Raw genomic sequence first — 21932 nt, 5'->3', positions numbered from 1 at the left:
AAAAGGTCCAGGCATCCTAACAGCTGGTCTCAATGCTCCTCCTCTCTTTGCTCACGACTCACTCAGCAGCTCAGCTCACTGAGTCCCTCCCCCGGTCTTGACTGCATCATCTCTCAGTTATAACTCATTCTAATACCTTAGCTTTATAAAGTGCTTTACTTCCAAGAAGATCAAAGCAAAAGAAAGCTTCTTTTGTTTAACTCCCCTATTGCTCCAGTGACAGGTATATGTCAATTACTCACATGTGACAACTGAGAGAGAAGTGGCAAGGCTCAGAAAGCTCCCCAGTCAGCAGCACAGAAACGTGCAGAACTCTGCGTCTCTCTCTACGCGTTCTCTGCTGCCGCTCTGTCTCCTGCCTGGATAAGGATAACATGTGCTTTCCTTGTTTAAAAACACCACTGCAGGACCTTATGGTGCCATGTAAACATGAAATACAAACGTTGTTGATCATTTCATCCAAATCACAACAGATTAGATTTTCCCTGTGAATGCTGACTTCCATCATATCTGCAAAAAATAAGTTCTACTGTTCAGGAATTCCTAAAACAGCCACTCAGAATCTCCAGTCACAAAACAAAGGGCTTGAACACGAAAACTCTATACCATTTTTTTTTCTATAAAATGGTTAAACTTAGATATCAGATCCTTATGCTTAAAAAAAAAATGTAATTGTCTGTCCTGAGGAGCTTGTTTACACAGAGCCTCTGTTTGCACTTTTCCTCATTACTCGCTGCCTCCACCAACTGCCTCACCAACTCCCCGGGAGTTTCAGAAGCACGTCTGGATTGATGCGAAGGTGAGTAATGTGATGACGCTCTGGAAAGTACCTGAATAGCTGTGCCGTCAAGAAAACCCATACTGTCATTCGAATGTGCTCTGCAGACCAACCGGCATCAAGCCTGGTCGTTGTCTCAAGAATGAATACAGAGAAACCGACCCAGCAGAGACTTGGATAATGGGTCCGCCTATGAGAGACTGGAAACTGGAAAAGGTGTACAGATCCACTAGGAATTTCAATAGGAACAATAGTGGAAAAACACTACAAAACTACACATTTAGACCAATCAGGATAGCAAGGACAACAGCTTCTCTGACAATAAAAATGAATTTCGAGGCCGATCTGTTGTCTTAATTCTGGAAGAACACAGCGGACAGTGCACGCAGGAGGTTCGTGCCCTGTTCTATGCAAAGCCACTGGTGTGGGGCTGTGACTTCTCACTACTCCATCAGCTTTATTTGCCATTTTCTGCCATGACAATGAATCCCCTCCAGAAAAAGGAATATAAGAAATCAAAGGACGTGTTTCCCTCTACTGTTCCTGTCAGTGGTCACCTTGACCTGTCTCCTTGCTCAGAGAGTCACAGATATATTTGATTCCTGAATGCCTCTCTGAACGGATGAGCCATAGGTATAAAACGCAGGTAGCGAGGAGGTGCAATTACATGTTCATGTCTGATAACAGAGGCAGACATTCAGCACAGTGGTTAAGATGCTACTCAGGGTGTATTGGTTTGAATCCAGGCCATCTTCCTGATCCCAGAGTCCTGTTCACTCACCTGCTAGCTGGCAGGTGACACATCAGGTACATCCATGACACCCACGTGGGAGACACAGGTTGACATCCGGGCTGCCGGCGTCAGCCTGGCCCAGTCCTTGTTCAGTTACTCAGTGAATAACTCAACAGACGCAAGATCCTTCTGTATCCCTGTCATTCCTGGTGACTCTCTACCTTTGAAATAAAATGAATATAACTATATTTCTACAAATTGAAAGAAAACTGACAATAGTGGAAATCATCTCTCAATAGCATCTGATTTTCATATTAATCCATCTAGTGAGCTCCAGGAATTTGGCAAGCCCCATGGTGTGATGATGGGGCCATGGAGAGCTGTCTTTATGTCGCTTTGACAAAGATGGTTCTCACATTTTTCCAGGGAGTCCAGTCTCAACAGCATGCCAAGTTTGGATAATTAAGGCCAGGTAAGGTTGAAGGATTTGAGTAACACACAGAGAGTTTGTTCAAAAACCAAAGCTATGCTTGTAACGAGGACCATGGCATAGTACTGTATTGGGCATGTAGCCCCAGAATAAAGCAGCTCAGTTGAGACTGCTTCTGGGTTGCGGTGTTCTTAGTTAAGAGTGACACATTTCTAAGACACATAGTTCCCAATTGAACTGGAGGTGATTGCCGGAGTCCAGCCCCAGCTGAGTTCGGAACTCGCGAAGGGTGCGTGGATGAGGCGCAAAAAAAGAGACGGACCACTAGTAACTCTTCATCATCATAATGGACTACTCACAAAAGCTGTCCGCTTTATTTATACAAAATCAGTCAAACTCTGGCTCAGACTTTTTACGTCATGCTCAAGCGGGGGTTTCTAAAGATAACTCTGCCATTTGTTTCACCTAAGGCTAGGTTGCTGTTCACCTGGCACCTGGCGCCTGGCTAGGAAAAGGTTATCAATAGGTGATGCATATCAGTCAGTAGCACATTCCTACCACAATTGGTCTTGAGATAGTCAAGGAAGGAAGTGGCCTAAAAGATCAAAGAAAGAAGGAAAGAATAGGTTCCCACTACACCTGAAGACAGAACTCCCTTGATTAGCATAGGATCAAAAGGGGAGTTAGCACCCTTGATTAGCATATTGCCACAGGATGCAGCCCTAACAGCGACAGTAGCTCTTTGGCTGAAAACGGCACCAGCAACATTAGCTTCTAAGTTCCTGTTGACGTTAAACAGTAACTCCGCAGAGGCAGGCAATGCCTAAATAGATTACAGAATACTCAGCGGGGTTGTCCGGTGTCCATGCAAAGGGAGGCAGAGCCGCATTCAGGTGTTGTAGAGACATCCGCCAGGCCTTGCCACACAGCGGGAAGTTCCTTGTGACCTTGCCTGCAACGGAACCATACTCTTCACACCTTCCTGTCTTCCACACCCATCACACGGACCCCAGCAGGTGATGATTCAATTTTTAAACTCAAAAATGATCTCTGCTGTGTCAAATCATCTTAACCTGACAGGGTTTATAATGAGAGTTTTTTCTTCTAGCAAAGATAAGACAGTCTTTTGCACATCACAAGAAACAAGTCTGATAGGCAAACGGCCCTATGAAAAAGCTGTAATATAAGGACCACATTTTTTAACTTGACCTTCCTAAAGCATGCTTCATTTTTTTACACAACTGAATTTGGTAAGATACTTTTTACAAAATAGCCATAAATTGCATTGTAAGTCTATTTAGTAAGAATAATAAAGCAAAATCAATTTTTTAGAAATGTCTTGTTAATTTATTTTATTTAACAAATGGTAATGTGATTCTTCATATTTCACAGTTAGAGCCTGGTATCACAAGTTGTAAAAATATGAGTCTTCAAATAAACCTGCTGGCCAGAACATACCATTTGGTGAAGATGCACTCTGTCAGAGGAGAGAGACCCTCTGAACATCAGGATTTAAAATACGGGAAAAAAGTAAACTCGAATGTTGAGTTACACACAGATTTTGTTCTCCCCTTAGATGAGGCTATGGTACATGACCCTGAGGTTTCAAACAGTGATGCACCATCCAGCTGGCTTACCAGATCATGCCTTGGTTGAAGATCAGCGCCAGTGAGAGAGGAGTTAGAGTGGGTAGTAGGCAGTTAGGGTATTCTGGGTCCCTGAGTAAAAGAGAATTTCCCCACCATGTCTTGGAGTCACCAGGGCACATCTCTTCCAAGGGATAAGAGCGCTATTAGCATACCAATTCCCCACCTGAAGTATCGGCCATTACCTCTGGCCATTGTGGGAGGGTCTCAGGCCGATCTCTTTATCATTGAAAGGAGAGCAGGAAGAAGTAATACACATCTGCCTAAGGCCTGGAATGTCCTATGTCTAGCACCTCTGTGGCCTTTTGTCCCAAGGCCAGGTACCATGGAAACCAGGAATTTTCTTTGTTCATGGAGAAACATCTTTGAGGGAAACCTTTAAAAGGTGCATTCCCCACCATTGATACGGGGTTTTGCCTCTCGTCCTCCTGCCACTATGGCAGAGGGCTAGGGTTTTTGCTTATTCTTCTCCTGCCACTATGGCAGAGGACTAGGGTTTTGCTTCTTGTCCTCCTGCCACTATGGCAGAGGACTAGGGTTCTTTTTCCTTCTCCTCCTGCCACTATGGCAGAGCACTAGGGTCCTTTTCCTCCTGCCACTATGGCAGGAGGTAAGGGGTCTTTTCTATCTCAAACCCCCTCCCGTCGCTAGGACGGGAGTCTTCTCTTCTCAGCCTTTCTAATAAATCTTACTTTAAAACTAAACTGTGTCCGCATGAAAATTCTTCTTTCCTGCGAGACAAGAATTTGAGGTTGCTGCCATACTCGGAGTCAAAATTCCTGCAACAGTTTTTGGTGCCGTGTGACTCGGATTCTACCAGCGAGACTTGAGTTCATCTCCAGCCAGCCTCTAGACATCCATCTCGTCGGACGGTGAGCAAAGCGGACTCTCTTTCCTGTTTTTCGGAGACACTAGCTCTCCACAATTAGTAACTCTCGGAAAAAGAAACCGGGTCCCTGTCAGCCAGTTAAATGCGGTTAGCGCGGCTGCCGGTCTTAAGACTCAGGGGCGAGGCTTGCTGAGTTTGGCTAAATTGATCCCCTGGAGCTGGGACACTTTTCTGATCTCTCCTTGCTTCCCACTTCCCGTAGATCAGTGCCGCAAGAACGACAGGGAAAGTCTGGGTAAATAGGGGATCTGACCAGGGCACTCTCTGGTGTTCTCCGAAAGCCCATCGGCTGACCCTGGTTCCCAGAAATGCCCGGTGGGCAAGGCGCTGGGAAACGGCTCCTCTCGCTTCTGTGGATCGGCGCCAAAGGAAGGACTTTGGGGATAGGCCTGGACGAGTAGGGGATCTGGTCAGGGCACCCCCTGACGTTCCCTGAAAGCCCGTCGGCTGACCTCAGTCCCCAAAAAGCCCAGTGGGCAAGGCGCCGTGAAACACTGCTCTGGCAGACTGGCCTCTCGTGGAGGGTGTGGGAGAAGGCGTGGACGAGTAGGGGATCTGGTCAGGGCACCCCCTGACGTTCCCTCAAAGCCAGTCAGCCTCACCCTAGGCCTCCAGTGAGCAGAGGACCGTGAAGCGCTTCTCCTGGGAAAGGCACCTGGGTGCTCAGCCTACGGAAGTGGGGGTTCTACCTTTCTCTTCTCTCTCCTCGGCTCCAGGAATGTCGGTTTTGTCCAGACTCAGTTTCCTTTCGCGGACTAAGCCCGTCGCGTGAGACTGGGAGAAGTCTTAGGGCGCCTCAGAAATTCTGGTCAGGGCCACTCCCTGATGCTTTTCGAAAGGCCTCTGGACTGTACCCCGGACTCCGACAGCCCGTCAGGGTGTCGGGCTGAAATCTGCACTCTTTTCTTCCTTCTGCGGGGACTCAGTCATCACCACGGTGAGGCCACGAGCCCTGGGCTGCATGCCTCAATTCCCAAATGGCCTCAGGCACTGGCGAGTCCTCCGTTACCTTTTCTGATATCTTCTCCAAAAGCTTTTTCTCACTAAGTCTCCTCATTCTGTATGAATTCAGTTTTTGGACTTTCTTTACTGGTCAGTATGTGCTAAATATCAGCTGGTCTGTAATGGGGAAAAGGAAAAGGCAGGCAGTTTCTAGGCCATCTATAGATGAGATCCAAGCAACGGAGATATGGAGAAAAGTGCTCTAATTCCTTCACAAGGCAATCAGCAGAGACAGTTCCTCCAGGTCAGCTCTTAACCAGTGTAGTCGCTAATGTGAGCAGAAAACCAGAGTCAACACAGGTATTCCTCCAGCTCTAGTTAAGGACATTGTTACACAGGCTTATAGAATCAGGCCGAAGTTTGAGGTCAGGCTTGTCAGCTCAAGGTTAGAATGAACTTCAAAGGAGAGCATATTTTGTCCGGCAGAAGTCCCAGACGCAGCAGGGTGCAGGGGATATTTTTTGGCACATGCTGCTTCTGACTTATATGTTCTCCAGGACATCAGAGTATTGCACCAGGCAGAGGCCTAGGTCTAGCATGGCGCAGGAAACGGGAGCGGATTTTTCACTCCTGGCACATGCTGTTCTAACTGAGACGCATCCCATAAGGCGTGGGAGGTCAAGCGACGTGAGTCAAGTGTACTGACTTCACTCCCATCTCCCTCCCTACTTCTGTGGTCTTCAGAGTACACCTGGACGCCACGGGCTAGCAATAGGAGTTTAAAGAGACGTCTTAAACTCAGGAGAGATAGAAACTGAGGGACGCTTCTGTTTTCTTATCCTCTCTTCAGATGGGAAGCAAGCCATCCACCACAACCCCCCTGGGGGTTTATCCTCAAGCATTAGGATTCCTTTGATCCCCAGAATGTAAAAAAAAGGGCCTGATCTTTTTCTGCACCCAAGCCTTAGCTGCCAGTTTTGAGCTTTAGAGTGGTGAGTTAGTCTGGATGGGTCTCTTTGCATAACTATGCTGCTGTGCTGTGCTGGCTCCACCGCCACGTGGAGCACACAACTTGCTTTTACCTTGAGCCTTCCCAGTTCTTTTACTCAAGTCTCCTGACTGCACCCTTAATTGTAAGATATCTAACAGGAGGTAGAAGTTCATTTTTTCTCTCCTTGGTCACTGATCTTGGGAACCAACGGGAATACTGCTAGTTAACAATGGGCCAGACCCCAGACTCCTGCACCCCCGGAGAGAACTTAAAATTCATTAACTCTTTGTAGCCTGAGAGATTCTTTCCCTTTGCAGTTCCCTCTGACCCCAACTACTAGTATTTCATTCTGTTCATATGCAAAATCAAAGTTTTTCTGTGTCATTGCAACTGGCTTCAGCGATGAGTTCTCAGTGTTTTTGCAATGTTTTCTGCTGCTTTTGTTGCTGTTTGGTCTTGAAGTTTAACCATCTACTGATTTATAGTGCCATCCTAGCTCTGATCAGATCCGGCCTACAGTGTTTATACCTAGAGTGGTGCTTGCTATAAGGAGGAGCAGATTCTGCGTGTGAGCTTGTATGTTCTATTAAAGTGAATGAATATTTGCATAATTACAAAGATTCTTGGTGAAGTTTCAAAAACTGCTAATGCATATACTGGTGGTTATGTTTATTGGTCAAGTTGTCTTTTAATCGTGAAGCTGTATCAAGTTGTGGAATTATTTGTATTCTTGCATTGTCAATTATTTATGTTCTAATTTGCAAAAAGCATCGTTTGTGAGATTTTTGTCTTACAGGAAGACAGCAAGTTCTTAAAGTATGTATGTACAACATCTTAATGTTTATCTTTGGAGCAATGGAATTGAAATCTGATTCTTTGTCAAAGCAACAGTTTTTTTTTTACTTCTCTTAAATTAATCTTGTCTTACTTATTAGTGACTAGATCTGCTAGCTAGCTCTAGTATAATAATGAAATATTAACATAACAGACTGCTATTGGTACAAATGTGAAAACATCACTAAAGTCTAATAATCTTATTGCTTTATTGTTTACAGCTGTTATCCTAATGAACAAGGCCTAAACAGTACTAATGTGTGTATAAGTCCTACAGGTGGTTCCACAGTGTGCTGTGTAAATAGATGTTTATATTTGTTATTATAATTCTGACAATGAATGCTTCATCCTCTAGTTCCAACAGATACTATTGCATCCATTGCAGATAGAACTAAAGCTAAGCAGTAAGCTACAGGTTCCAACTAAAAGCACCTTCAACTAGTGTTACTAAGAGCAAGATGTGGTAACTTTAAAACACTTAAAGAGATTTTTCAAAAGCTGTTACAAAAGTTTTGCTTTATAATGTATGTTATCTGGTATACATGGCAAGCTATGTAGTCTATTTCAATTGACTGGGCAAATGTTCATAAATGAGAATTGCTAAGCTGAATCTTATTTTGATTTAAGCAAATCTGAGATTAAGAGCCACAGAGAAATCCCCCAGCTTCTTAAAATGCTTGAGGAATGACTTTAAATATATTCCACTAGATTCTATGTAGAGAATAGGTGATATAGATAACAGATTCTTAACTGCCCTGGACATTAGGATAGAACTTTAGAGACTTACAAATGGGACCTGAATGTGCCCTGATATCCTCTTAAAGGGGTCACTACGGTCTTTTACCTCAGAGACCAGGAGGGGATCCCATGGCAAAGCAGGATGAGAGAGGTATGTGCTCCTGGTTCCAGTGAGACCCCCGGAGGCCTCCCAAGTGCTCTTCATTGCAGAAGCAATGGACACTTCGTTAGAAAGGACGCCCAGTGCCATGTCCCAACTACCAAGGAGGTCATTGGAGATCTGACTGTCCTTGAAGGCCAAGTACTTCAGGTCAGTCATCTCCCATTGGATCTCCCACATGGGACTGAAGCAGCCCTGGAACCTGCACAGGCTCAAGGCCATCCACGGACTTCAGTGACACCTCGTAACAGCATCGAGGAGCCCCGGGTGCTTCTCCCAGTGGAAGAGAAAACTGTAATTTTGTCTGGACACTGCCTTCTCTGTCCTAGCTAGCTTTGGCTTCTTCCCTTTCTTAGGATGACCATCAGGGTCTCTCAGGAGTCCCAAATTAGCTTAGGTGACAGACAGACTAATCTAGAAGCTCAGAAAAGCAGCTTTCCTAGGGAAAAATTAGCTTGTAACTGTCAGCCTATATTGCTGACCAGGCTCCTGACAGGGCATGTTTGCCATCGCTCTTCAGTTTGTACTAGACATCACTAGGTAGAACACCCTCACTATTCTGAGGCAGGGTTCATGTCTTCCTCATTTACTAAATTAGTGGGGATCTCTCTGTTCATATATTTAAGACTCTTCTGTTCTCCAACTGTCAATGTATGGCTTGTTACAACTACGGGACTAGTTCATTGCCTTTGCCCTAATGTGTGGAGTTTTGTGAATTCTTACTAGAATGCCATAAGCTGCTGGGTTATTGTAATTCACAACTAGTTTAGTCTTTTGCCATCTATGCTATGATCCAGATAAGTCTTGCAATGAAATGTTTTCAGCGCTGTGCTTTATGTTCTAGGCTCAATGTCTTCTGACACTCTTAGGGTTTCCAGCAACTGGTAAAGTACAATTATTTTAAAAATCCACCATTTGTATACAAAGCAACTGTAGCATTTTCAAAAGTCAAGTAAGTTTGAATCTTAATTCAGAATCATCAATGCTAGACGAAATTGTAACTCCATGGAAACTTAATGTTTACATACCCTATTTGGGTTCAATTCCTAAAGCCACAGGTTAACTTTCATTGGTTCTGTGCCTTCTAATGGACCTAGATAGCAATTTCATGTAGCTCAGAAAGCTTCATGTGCTCTATAATGTTCATTGAGTTTAACTGTTTCAACACTTGAGCTTTAAATGAGTTAATTTAAACCCATGAATCTAGTTTATAGTCAAACTGCTCAAGTCAATGTTTACTGTGATAGTGTTTCTCATCTAAATTCTAAATGTCAAGTATTCAAACTGGTGCTTCCACCAAGCCCATTACATATTAGGTTGGGAGAGATTATAATTGTCTTTGTTTTGTCATCTAGACTTCAACAAGAAGGAACACCCAGAGCCCGAACAACCTGTCAGGCACCTCTGATGACTTCTGCCAGGCGTCTCTGACTTCTGCATTCTACTGGGGACCCTTAGACCGACCCCCAGAGGAATACCCAACTGCTGCCTTTGAACTTCGTCCCATGTCAGCAGGAAGCAGTTAAGAACGGTCGTCGTCCCAGTCCCCTAACAGCAGTTAGGGTCACTTCTTCTGGGGGGCGGAATGAGAGAGGAGTTAGAGTGGGTAGTAGGCAGTTAGGGTATTCTGGGTCCCTGAGTAAAAGAGAATTTCCCCACCATGTCTTGGAGTCACCAGGGCACATCTCTTCCAAGGGATAAGAGCGCTATTAGCATACCAATTCCCCACCTGAAGTATCGGCCATTACCTCTGGCCATTGTGGGAGGGTCTCAGGCCGATCTCTTTATCATTGAAAGGAGAGCAGGAAGAAGTAATACACATCTGCCTAAGGCCTGGAATGTCCTATGTCTAGCACCTCTGTGGCCTTTTGCCCCAAGGCCAGGTACCATGGAAACCAGGAATTTTCTTTGTTCATGGAGAAACATCTTTGAGGGAAACCTTTAAAAGGTGCATTCCCCACCATTGATACGGGGTTTTGCCTCTCGTCCTCCTGCCACTATGGCAGAGGGCTAGGGTTTTTGCTTATTCTTCTCCTGCCACTATGGCAGAGGACTAGGGTTTTGCTTCTTGTCCTCCTGCCACTATGGCAGAGGACTAGGGTTCTTTTTCCTTCTCCTCCTGCCACTATGGCAGAGCACTAGGGTCCTTTTCCTCCTGCCACTATGGCAGGAGGTAAGGGGTCTTTTCTATCTCAAACCCCCTCCCGTCGCTAGGACGGGAGTCTTCTCTTCTCAGCCTTTCTAATAAATCTTACTTTAAAACTAAACTGTGTCCGCATGAAAATTCTTCTTTCCTGCGAGACAAGAATTTGAGGTTGCTGCCATACTCGGAGTCAAAATTCCTGCAACACCAGGACATTGCCACTGATGTCAAATTCCATGTAGGAAGGCTAAAGGAGACACAGATGTTCATCGGGTTAGCATCGCAAACGAGGACACTGAAACTCCAGTGGCTCTGCCCAGACATGAGCAGGCTCTCAACTGCTCTCCTTTAGCAACAGCCAAAATCTGCATGGTAAAGAAGAAGGCCTCCTGCAGGCACAGCAAGACTCATCAGAAACGCTGACATCCAACTCGGTCAAAGTATGGCCAGGCACTACCTAATACACTGGTGGGGAAAACAAAAACCGCAACAGCCTTTCAGCCAACCAATCCCATTGCGCATATTAAAAGCGTCCGTGATGCCACGCTCTAAGTCGGCTTCCAGGATATTGTGGTGCTGATACGGTCATCTCCGAAGCCGGACATCTTTATCAAGGAATAATGACATCATCTACGTGTCCAACGCTGGCCCAGTGAGAGCAGCACATCTACCCTACGACTACAGGGCAGCCAACTGTGAGCACCTAAAAATATCTACACACACGGATGGAAAAATGCTGTGATCAAACTGTACATCCTTTTTAAATCAACTATACATGATGCTTTGAATAAAGCCTTGGAAGTAACCAGTAAATTCACAGCTTACAGGTAGGTCGTGATTAAGAAATTTTATTTTTTGTGTGAATGAATTTTATATATTTTTTAAATTATATTTTGGAGGAACATGAAGTTTATAATAAAAAAAAATATAGTTTAAAAATGTAACAAAAAGTTTCAGAAATGATCCAGCCAAATGCCCAGTCTCCATGTCTGAGAGTGCCATCAGGGTCACATATGCAGCCACAGAGTTATTCTTTGTGCAGGGGCACAAAATACCAACTGTACTGAAGTGGACATCCTTGCTGGGCTGTCCTGGCTGGAGTGTTCTTGGTGACGCCTGAGGCAGCCCAGCCGGAAACCCTCCGACCAGTCAGGTGAACCATAATTACAAATACAGTGAAACAAGCTCCTACTTAATTTATAACTGAGAATTTAGAGGCTGGCTGATTGGTAAGAGAGTAAGAGAGCAGCAAATATGACATTGCAGGGTCAAGACAGACCATGGCAGAGAAGCCTATCCTCCAAGGAGTACCTTGAACTCCATAAAGTGTAGGTGTGGCTCCTGAGTAAAATAACCATGGTTAAGCATCACAGTGGAATCTAACATGATGGCAGTTGATCAGACATGGGCTTGAGAGCCAGCTCAACCCAGAACAAGCTATATATCTTTTAACATACTGACTTCTCCTACACTTCAGATTTCTATAAATTGAGAATAATGATGCCTACTTCACAGAAATGCTTGCATAATTATAGTCAATAGGGTATGTGAAGTATTTCATAGTTCTGACACATAACAACTGTGACAGACAAACATAAAATAACAGACGGGCATCCACTCCAACGGTCTACCAATTGCATGCCTCTTCCTTATGCATAATCTCTAACCCCTCTATCATATCTCAAGGAAATTCACCATATTTTTGATTTATATAAATTTACTAAAAACCACCTTACAATTGTAAACAAAATGCCAAGTTTGAGCATTTTCTTATTCCTTGATCAGTGTTCAGTTCTGTATCTTCTTGGATATTCTGTATTCTGTTTGCCTTTATGAGTAAGAATGAGGTCAGAACAAAACCAGAGCAACAGTGAAGACACTCTGCTTTGTGTTACTGCAGAAAACCTAAAGATCTTCCAGTAGGTCTCACCTTGCTGACTCATTCTGCATGAGTCAGTAGATCCTTTAGAACAACCGAGAACTCCCACGTGCAGAGATGTCTTGGAAAACCTTGATTTACATTATGTGATCTGATAATTTGCCCCAAGCCAGTAATAGACCCACCTAAATTCTTGCTCATAGGTTTATAATAACAATATTTGGCCATAAATTTGCAATTACGAAACAGGAACACTTTTTAAATTAAGTACTATTTGTTTATCTGTAAGTCAGAATTACAGAGAGAGAGGGCGCAACAAAGATCTTAAAAATCACTGATTTCCTCCCCCAAATGATAAAATGGCCAGGGCTGGACCGGGCTGAAACCAGGAACCAGGAGCTTCTCTGGGTCTCCCACGTGGGTGTCAGGGTCCAAGTGTTTGCACCATTTTCTGCTACTTTCCTAGGTGTATTAGCAGGAAGAGAGGCTGGAAGTGGAACAGCTGGGACTCCAACTGGTGCCCATATGAGATGCTGGGGCTCTGGGTAATGCCTTAACCTGATGTGCCACAGCACCAGCCCCCGAAACAGAATCACTTTGCACCTAACTAACACAGATGAAATCTGTAGTATGTAATTCAATACATGTAACATGTTTTTGTCTAGCAGTGTACTTATTCTGGTTGCATAAACTTCTAAATTTGAATTCGTAAGCAATTCTGCACAAGTTAAATGGGCATGTCAAAATTGTACTCTCTTGTCCCATAGATTTCTGAATCAACTGTTGGAGGCTGACGTACATGGTTTCTTGTAGAGGTCGTGCTTGCTTTTTTAACAGGCGAGTAGAGCAGGATTTTTGTCTCCTGCTAACACCTGCGCCCCTTATCAAAGCACCTGGGCTTGAGTCTTGGTTCTGCTCCAGCTTCCTGCTAATGGGTCCTCAGGTTTGCAACAGCCATGCTTCGGTTTCCTGTCTGGTTTATGGACATTCACGTGGGAGGCTCAAATTGAGATTTCATTTCCTGGCTTCAGCCTGGTCCAGTCTTAGCTGTTGGGATATTTGGAGAGTAAACAGAGTCTCTCTCTCTCTCTCTCAAATAAATGCATTCTTTAAAGAATAGTATTGATTAAAAATCAATAGTCTGGGGAACAGTCATGGCTAGATGAAAACCGCCAGTAATCCATGTGGCAACTTGTCCACTGATCCATCTGTATACACAGAATAATATATGTGTGCTTATAAAGACATTTTTGTAACAACAAAAAGAAAAAGCAACATGCCTTCTTCTGTGGTAGAAACTGCTCCGTTACTTCCTGTACCCAGGTCAGATCTCTCTTCCTGCCTGACAGCTTTTTTCTGGAGCAGGTCATCCATTTCTTAGTCTAGAGAAATACCCTCGGCAGCCTTTTCTCCTCCAGAAACAACCCTCTCTCCGGTTTCCACAGCTACACCTTTCTGGCCTAGGCTTTGTGGTTCGGGCTCTGTGTTGAACTCATCCCTCCATTGAGAACAGCTCCTTCCGTATCTGGAAATCTTGACCCTCCCTCAAGACCAGACTCCACTCCCCCCCCTCCCGCCCACTTCTACTGCAGCATGCCTTTCTTCCTCTTTTTTAAAGGCCAACAGCAGTCCGTTCTGCCTGCGGCATTTACTTTCCACATTCTTTACTGCCACTGGAGTCTTGCCAGATGAAAGGGGGCATGAAGAATGAGAGGGACTGGAGAATGAATGTCCACTCTGCAGAGGACACTGATGTCCCAGGCCATGGCTTTCCCCCCGGCAATATGAGTCTAATGTTTTCAAGCCTTTCAAGATGTCAAGAAAAGTAAAAAGTTCACCTAATGTTATGTTAAAGCTCCCGGGTCTGAAATACTGTGTCTTTAAATAAAATACTCTGAAAACCAACCCCCTGCATCCTGAAAAAGATGCGTAGTGGATGAGTTTGCCTTGCATCCTCCACAACTCTGAATTCCTTCATTATCACCTAGTTTAGAGCTTGTTCGCAGCGTTCTGCCCCGAATATGCTCTCAACCATATAAGCCACCCACTGGACGAGTCCGCCATGATAGGATCCACGGCAAAGACCCAGCACCCAACATTAATGTTTTAACAGCTGTTTGATCTGCAGCTTTTCTCAAAGAGCCTTCCAAAGGTAGCAAAGAGATTTTTTTTCTCTCTTTGACCTAAAACAGGAACTCGCCTCCTGCTCTTTGTACTAACTCGGGAACACTGTCAGTACTCCATAAATAATAAATTACACTTATTTAATTACAGCTTTTATGCATCCAGGTCATGTTATATTGACTTCACAGTTGCAGTTAAATATTCTACCACTTAAGGGGAAAGCAGTCAAGAACGCAAGGCAGGAATGTTCCCCAGACTTGTATTCCAGCAGACAATTGGAGGATAGAAAGTTCCCAAAATTAGAGAAGCTCAAAGGTGACAAAAAATAGAAATGAATTCATAATGTCAATGTTTATTCAGCCCTGTGTTGTGACTTCCTAGTTTTATGGCTATGCAATGTTTATTCAGCCCTGCATTGTAAATTCCCACGACTATGTGATGTTTGAGCTCTTTAGAAAGTTCCTAGTTTTGTTCTAAATTTAGTTTTTAACCTATTGTGCCAGCAAAACTTGATCTATAAAAACTGGGTAATGTACAGCGAGCGGCACGGATGTGTCATCCTCCTGCGTGAGGAACTGACCTCCGTCCCAGCGCGCTGGCATCTGAATAAATCCTCCTGCTTTTGCATCAAGCCTGTCTTCGCTGATCATTGGGGTGACACATATTCTCGTGGATCGGTAAGGCTGCAGCAGAAGCCAAGTAACAGTCCAAGAAAGAAATGGCAACTATGATATTTGCCTTGGAAGAGCTGAATCAGGCAAAGAAAATAGAAATGAAACGCAGCCAGATGGATACCTCATAGCACAGAATGGGAAAGCAACATGCTAGCATCCTGGATCTACAGCATTACCTCACTGCTGTTCAACAGAGCGCGCTCCCTGCCTGCATCTGGCTCATCTGAGGAGGCGCATCAGGGAGATGACCTAACTCCAGGCACCACCTCTAAGTCAGACAGCCGGGCAGTGGCTTCAGCCTCAAGTCTTGAAAAAAAACTGGTGGAAGTCCTACTTGTCTGTAGTCTAGACGGCATGGGCTTCAAGAGGTCATCGCTGACGAAGGACACTGTTTCAAAGTTAGGACAGAACCATCAATGACTCTATGCTAGAACTGACTCTGGACACTTCCTGGTAAGAAGACAGAACACTGTCAACACAAAGCGTTGCCATCAGCCAGTCCTCCTGTCCTGTCACCTGCAGCACTCAAATAACAGACTTCATGGGCCTCTGTTTGTATGGGACTTTCATTCTGACAGAGGGGATCAGAAAGTGAGAGCTTCTTTCTAAAACACAATGGCAAATGCAAACAAAATAGCAGGTTGAGAGGGAGAATGCCTTAAGGGCTGCATGCGTTTGGAGAGTGAGTCCCTGGAGGAATCTAGTCACTACAAGCCCCAGCTCCGTGCTTCCCCTTGAGGGAGAAACAGCTGAAACAAGTGCTAACATCATCCTTCCTTCGAGTTTAAAACCAAAGAGTGCCCATGTTTGTGGACTCTGTGCAAATAACTGCAAAGCGGTGGGTAGCAGATGATCTCAGCAGAGCAGAGAAGCCACAGAGCACACGTGGTCTCGATGGTCCCGCGAGGTGATATGGAAGCCACTAGGGGACTTCAAGGGGATGAGCCCCATCAAGCCCCTAGTCCACCAGCCTTGAGATATGTGGAGCCAGTGTCCAAATCAGGCCAGGGCAGCAGGGTGAGGTGGTAGATCTCAGAGTTAGATGTATGCTGCTGCTGTCCTCAAGTTTTGCCGGAAGACTTGGGGCAGGGCATAACAGAAAAGCAAGTGCTGAGTCACTTCCAGGGGAGCTGACAAAAACAGGAGCTATTGTTTCAGGGAAAGCAGCTGCCCCTGTGAAAATCAGGTCCCACCTCTTGCCAGAGCTCTTTCAGTTACCCGAGCCTTCCTTGTGATATTTGTGATTCTTCCTCTTGTGCCTGTCAAGCTCTTACTGGACTGTGGGGTTTATGAAGTAACCATAATTTCATAAACCAGATTATTTGCCAGGTCATTTCATCCCCTGGTCTACTGAGCAGTAACTGGCATAGGATAGTTTCTCAAGAGTGCAGTCAAATTCAGCCAAGTGAATAGAATATGCAGTGGAGAGCATGTCCAAGATGCAGAAATCCAAGCAAGCGCGTGGGGTCAGGTGATCAGATGAAGACTTCCTGAGCTGAACACTTTAAACGGCAGGTTGAAATGAACTATTGTGAGCTGATTTTACCAGATTATTATAAATTGTGATACTCAGGCCCAACCTCTTCTAAACTGAAGATTTCATTTACTGACATCCAAAAGATCGCAAACACAACTCAGGGGTATCCTGCTGCTGGAGCCGTGAGCACACATTGTGCATCACGCAAGAGATGTTCCACAGAACAAATAATATCATACTTACATATCCATATTCCAAGTCCCAGCACCAGCAATAATTGCAAAACCTCACAAAACATGCCCTTAGGAAATCCCCGATGAGGATGGTGACGTAAGTGGTTAGAACATCAGAAACCGTGAGCCGCACGAATTCCTGTTGAGATATTCTCGGTATTAAAAACATGCACTTCTGTTTTCAAGTTCTCCTGGCATTGGCACAATATGTGCCATGTTTTGTAAACCTTTTCGGCTAATGATTGGGATTACTGGTAGAAGAAAAAGGCAAAAAAGGCATAACTATCAAATGAAAAATGTGTCAACTCTGTGATTAGCACAGAAGTAATGACTGCTCATTCCCAGATCACTGTCTAAAAGTCTTCCCACTCAGGAACTTTTCCTAGCATCACACAAAAATACGTTTAAAAGGCAATTTCCATTACTCTGAACTATCTGGCATTGACGTGTTTTGAAGCTGCTCCAATGCAGGGTAGGCCTTTGGCCTAGCAGTTAAGATGCCTGCATGCTGATTCTTTCTCTCTCTCTCTCTCTCTCTCTCTCTCTCTCTGTCTCTCTCTCTCTCTCGGCTTATTTATCTTTATTGAAGGCTAGACTTATACAGAGAGAAGGAGAGACAGAAAGATCTTCCATCTGCTGGTTCACTCCCCAAATGACTGCAATGGCCAGAGCTTAGCCAGTCTGAAGCCAGGAGCCTGGGGCTTCTTTTGGGTCTCCCATGCAGGTGCATGGTCCCAAGACTTTGGGTCTTCTTCTACTGCTTTCCCAGGCTACAAGCAGGGAATTGAGTGGGAAGTGGAGCATCCAGGACATGAACAGGTGCCCATATGGAATCCCAGCAGATGCAAGGCGGGGATTAAGCACTAGGCCATTGCACTAGGTAGGCCCCAACTGTTGCTTCAGCCTCAAGTTTCCTGTTTATTCAGAAGTTCAGAACCCCAACAAGGGTTGAGGCACTCCCCAGAAAGCTCAGTTGGATTCTGGGGTTCCAGCATCGGCTGGCCCAGTACTGGACATTTGGATGGTGAACTCACAGAGAGCTCTTTGACTCTCAGATAAGAATTTTCACAAAACGCAAAAGTTCAAGACCCTAATAAGAAGATTTAAGCTTTTTAAATTTTTCAAAATGGAATGGGGGCAGGATTACAATTGATAGGATAGCATTTGTATGAGAACAACTGAATGGATACCATTTGTATAACTTACCTAATAAATCTTAGTTATTTTTTTTATTAATGAGCAATAAAAGATTCTCTTACCAGAAAATTATTGGCATTGCTCTATTTAAATTCACTCCCTGCGAGGCACGTCTGTTTGAGGCATTACCTGGCCCACCATTGTTTCCCAGCAGGGTCCCCGAGGTACATCAGCAGGGTGAACAAAAAAGGGGAGTCCAGTGCTGTTCCCAGAGAGAGACGCGTTGTAGGCCTTGATCATGTTGGCTTCCCACAGGGTGATATTGGCCTTTACCAGCTTCTCCTCCTCAATCTAGAAAGCAGCGAGGCACACACGGAAATTAAAACAAGAGCTACCCAAAGCATTCTGGGCAATCTTGAGACATGAAATTTGAAGACATGCTTATCACTAAGACAAACCACACATACATTTTACCTTGTTGTTAATCTCATCCATCAAGGCAAGAATAAATACATACAAGTTGCCTAAAAGAAGAGCAAAAATCCGTCCGAGTAGCCACTTGAGAGCAATGAGAGGGTGGTAGTCTTCCAGTTCAGCAAACAGGTCAAACAGCGTCGGGCAGAACATCCCCAGCAGGGACATCACCATGTTCATCTGCAGAGACACAAGCCATGAACCAGATGACTGGTGTTGACACTTGTCATCGTGTTACTCCAGAAGCTTGGAAGACTCGCGGCTACGTTCTTCTCATGTTTTAGAAGATGGAAGATTATTCCATACGTTCTTACAATTTTATCTCAGCAAAACAGCAGAGATAATATCAACTGTTGTTTTGAAGAAAATGCACACATGAGTTTGTATGAGTACCAGTGATAACTGTTTACTGCCACGGTGAGGGAGGAGGTTTACATCATTATACTGAGAGAACACATATTATCCTGCAGGGTAACCAATTCTGATCGGGTGATACACTTCACAGCAAGATCTCCAAAGGAAATGGAAAATGAACTGCATGAAGATGAGGTACAAATTTAAAAATGCTAATTTGACAGTCATCGGCATATGGAATAGTTTAATCAGTGTACAATGGACTAATTGCCTGGGGTGGGTCTAGGTCTAAATGTCGAAATATGGGAACTCTAGGGAATCTAAACTTTTAGTGGCAGAAACAAAAGGAATGAGTTTTATCCGAAGAAAACAGAAGATGTCATTGAAATAGATAAAGGACAAATAGCTTAATATTATGGAAGCCGAGAAGGTAAAGTTTCAAAAATGAAATATTGGTGCATCAGGACCAAGGCGAGAGAATGATGTGGGCGTGGAAGGTAGCCACATGATAATTAAGAAATGCGTCATCCTTAACTCGGAGCTCCATAACACCCATATGATTTTGTTACCAGGTTAAATTAATTCAAACAATTTAGAACATTTGCAACTTTTATAATGGCAAAAATTATGTGTTTTTTTTTTCCCTGATAACTGTCCCAAATGACTGGTACATACTGTCACCACAAAACACTCCCTGTTTTCCTTATGGATTTCACATTTTGAATGAAACATGGTTACATCTACCAGATTATAGCTAGGAAATAATTTCCAATATGTTCTGACTTTTTTTTTCATTCGTATTAAGAACACTATATGACTCACAGGAGCCAAAACTCAGCACGACAGAACATAAAATCAGCATGCTCTAATTCCAGACTAATGGCAGAACTTGTTAGCAATTTGGCAGAGCTTGTGTAACTTTACACAAGAAAAACATAAATTTGGTCTTGCTCTCATCACATCTGTAAAATTATTCATACATCCTCATTATTCTCTTCATTGGCTCCTTGGGACTCAGGGTTCCCTAATAATGAGTGTTAAACAAGTTCTCACAAAGAATGATTCTTTTGATGCTAACAGGAGAATTTTATTATGGTTAATTTATAAAAACACATGATCAATATAAACTCTAGATCCCAGCTGTATGACAATTTTGCCTGCCCATTACACTTGGACAGTTGATGTATATGAAATTCAATTACATAGAGAGGGAGAGGGAGAGACACAGAAAGATAACTTCTAACTCCTATGCACCGACCCGTTTCCCAGATGCCCATAACGCCACACGGATGCTTTAACGGGCCATCAGCAGGGAGCTGGATGAGAAACGCAGCAGCAGGGACATCAAAGTGCTCGTATGGGATGTCAACAACACAGGAAGAGGTTTTGCCTGATACGCTACAGCACCAGACCCTACCTCCTTTCTCTGACCTTCCAAACAGAGAAAAAACATCTAAAGACAAATCACAGGCTTAGTAATTCTCAGAAAAGAGCCAGCCTTCCTCATTCACACAGTAACTGCAGGGAGAGGATGCAATTCAAGGAGACAATGAAGGTAAGATAAGGATGGGTTTCTAGTAGACCCCGACCTAGACACAGAGGTGACGCCCTGGAGTGAAAAACTCGGCTCTGCCCACTGGGCTCTCCTGCTGATGAGCGTGGACTCAGATCCTGCTCACAGAGAAAATCACAGGATTACGGTCTGACCTTGCAGTGAATGTATCGGGGCTGGCCTTCTCAGCTGCTGATGTCTGCACAGTGGACAGCATGTCTAGATGCACACGGGGACATGAAACCCAGATGATCTAGGCCAGCAGGGGACATTGACTGCCTCGTCAGAGGAAGGAAAGCAGAACAGGTTGAACAGTTCTCTTGGTCAAGCTTTGCAGCTTGTTCCCTGCCCTGTGGATGCACTAAGGCGGACTTTGTCAACCAACAGATCTTGGAAAGATTTTCTCAACCCTGGAACAGTGAAGCCAACTTCTCAGAACCATCAAAACTACTCAAGTAGCATGCTTGGAACTCGCTTCCCCATATCAGGGTCTCTAAGGCATTATCAAAGGACATCCTCCCTCCCCAGGTGCTGATGTAGGTCGAAAGAAAGAAGCGGTCCCTTCCCCACTTCCCCTGTAGACACAAGAGAAAAAAAATCAAAACATTTGTCCCACCCACCTTCTTCCATGCCCGACCCTCCCACCCTAATCAGAGTCCTACATGGGCGTGCATCCCAGTCAACTATGTAAACAATATTAAAAAGAAAAATTACAAATTAAAAAAGGAAAAAAAACTAGAATGGAGAGGAAAATGTGTAGAGGGCTCACTAATTGAAAGGAGGAGATGAGGGGATAGGCAAAGAACGGCCTGTGGAACATTTCATCACGGAAGCACAACAGCCAAGGTCAGGTTCTAAGCGCATAAAAAGCACGCAGAGACGAACTTCATTTTTTTCCCACCACCCAAGGGTGTCAGGGTCCTGCTGCGCAAATTCCTGGGATCTCTTCACGGCCCAGAAGATGAGGTATCCACTTGCGCCCAGTGTCAGGAACACAAAGAAGTTAGCAAGAAACCTCAGGAATCTGACCAAGTGCACGTTTTCTTCTACTTGAGCAGCTCTTTCCTCTGTGATGGCTTCCTGCATCCAGGCAGACAAAAAACACAGTGACGACAGCTTAGCCACAGTAGGTGCCATGAGCTCAAGAACGTGACAAATAAAAAGGACACCAAGTTTGGGATTCCATAAACCAGATAAACACTGATAATTAAGGCACATCTTAAAATAAGAGAAAGAATTGTTGCCAACAAACTTTCTCTGCGATACCAGGCCAGTGTTCATTGCAAAGCATATTGTTTTCAAGCACAATGTTTTTTTGTTTTGTTTTGTTTTGTTTTTCCATGTGTTTGACTTCGTTTCATGACACAGTTTCATAGGCACTGGGATTCCCCCATCCCTTCCCCGTGCCCTCCCCCCATGATGGATTCCTCCACATTATTGCAGTTGTACATTTCAAATCCAGTCACGGTTCTTTCATTGCAAGCATGTACCCTGTACAGAGTCCAGCATCTTATTGTCCAAATAAACTCAAGTTTATTTAAACTCAAGTTTCCTTAGAGACCATCTCTGGTCTGAAAGTAGAGATGGCAGAATATCACCCCGTCCAATGAAAAGCCATAACATAACATCAACAACAGTTTACAACATTATGGAGTTAATTGGCATGGTATTGAGTGACTAATATGTTAGAAAATGGAAGTTCTTAACCACATCCTGTGACTATTTCATTGACATTTCAATTTTA

The 21932-nt window shown here is 44.2% G+C and overlaps 1 protein-coding gene across 1 annotated transcript in view; it reads right to left on the bottom strand.

Moving 5' to 3' along the window:
* Window positions 1-21932, bottom strand: part of LOC121155748 (transmembrane channel-like protein 1) — a gene marked incomplete at both ends in the record, with an annotated part of 40606 nt that overhangs the window by 10285 nt on the left and 8389 nt on the right. Inside the window, 6 exons of the mRNA XM_040979210.1 lie at window positions 3579-3611; window positions 10497-10531; window positions 16682-16810; window positions 17998-18159; window positions 18283-18462; window positions 21074-21268. Coding sequence (XP_040835144.1) covers window positions 3579-3611; window positions 10497-10531; window positions 16682-16810; window positions 17998-18159; window positions 18283-18462; window positions 21074-21268 — 734 coding nt within the window. The remainder of the gene's footprint in view (window positions 1-3578; window positions 3612-10496; window positions 10532-16681; window positions 16811-17997; window positions 18160-18282; window positions 18463-21073; window positions 21269-21932) is intronic.

Source organism: Ochotona curzoniae, unplaced genomic scaffold (assembly GCF_017591425.1).
Source record: "Ochotona curzoniae isolate NIBS_2020 unplaced genomic scaffold, NIBS_Ocur_1.0 contig_3097, whole genome shotgun sequence".
Lineage (NCBI taxonomy): Eukaryota > Metazoa > Chordata > Mammalia > Lagomorpha > Ochotonidae > Ochotona > Ochotona curzoniae.
This window is presented reverse-complemented; position numbering and strand designations above follow the sequence as displayed.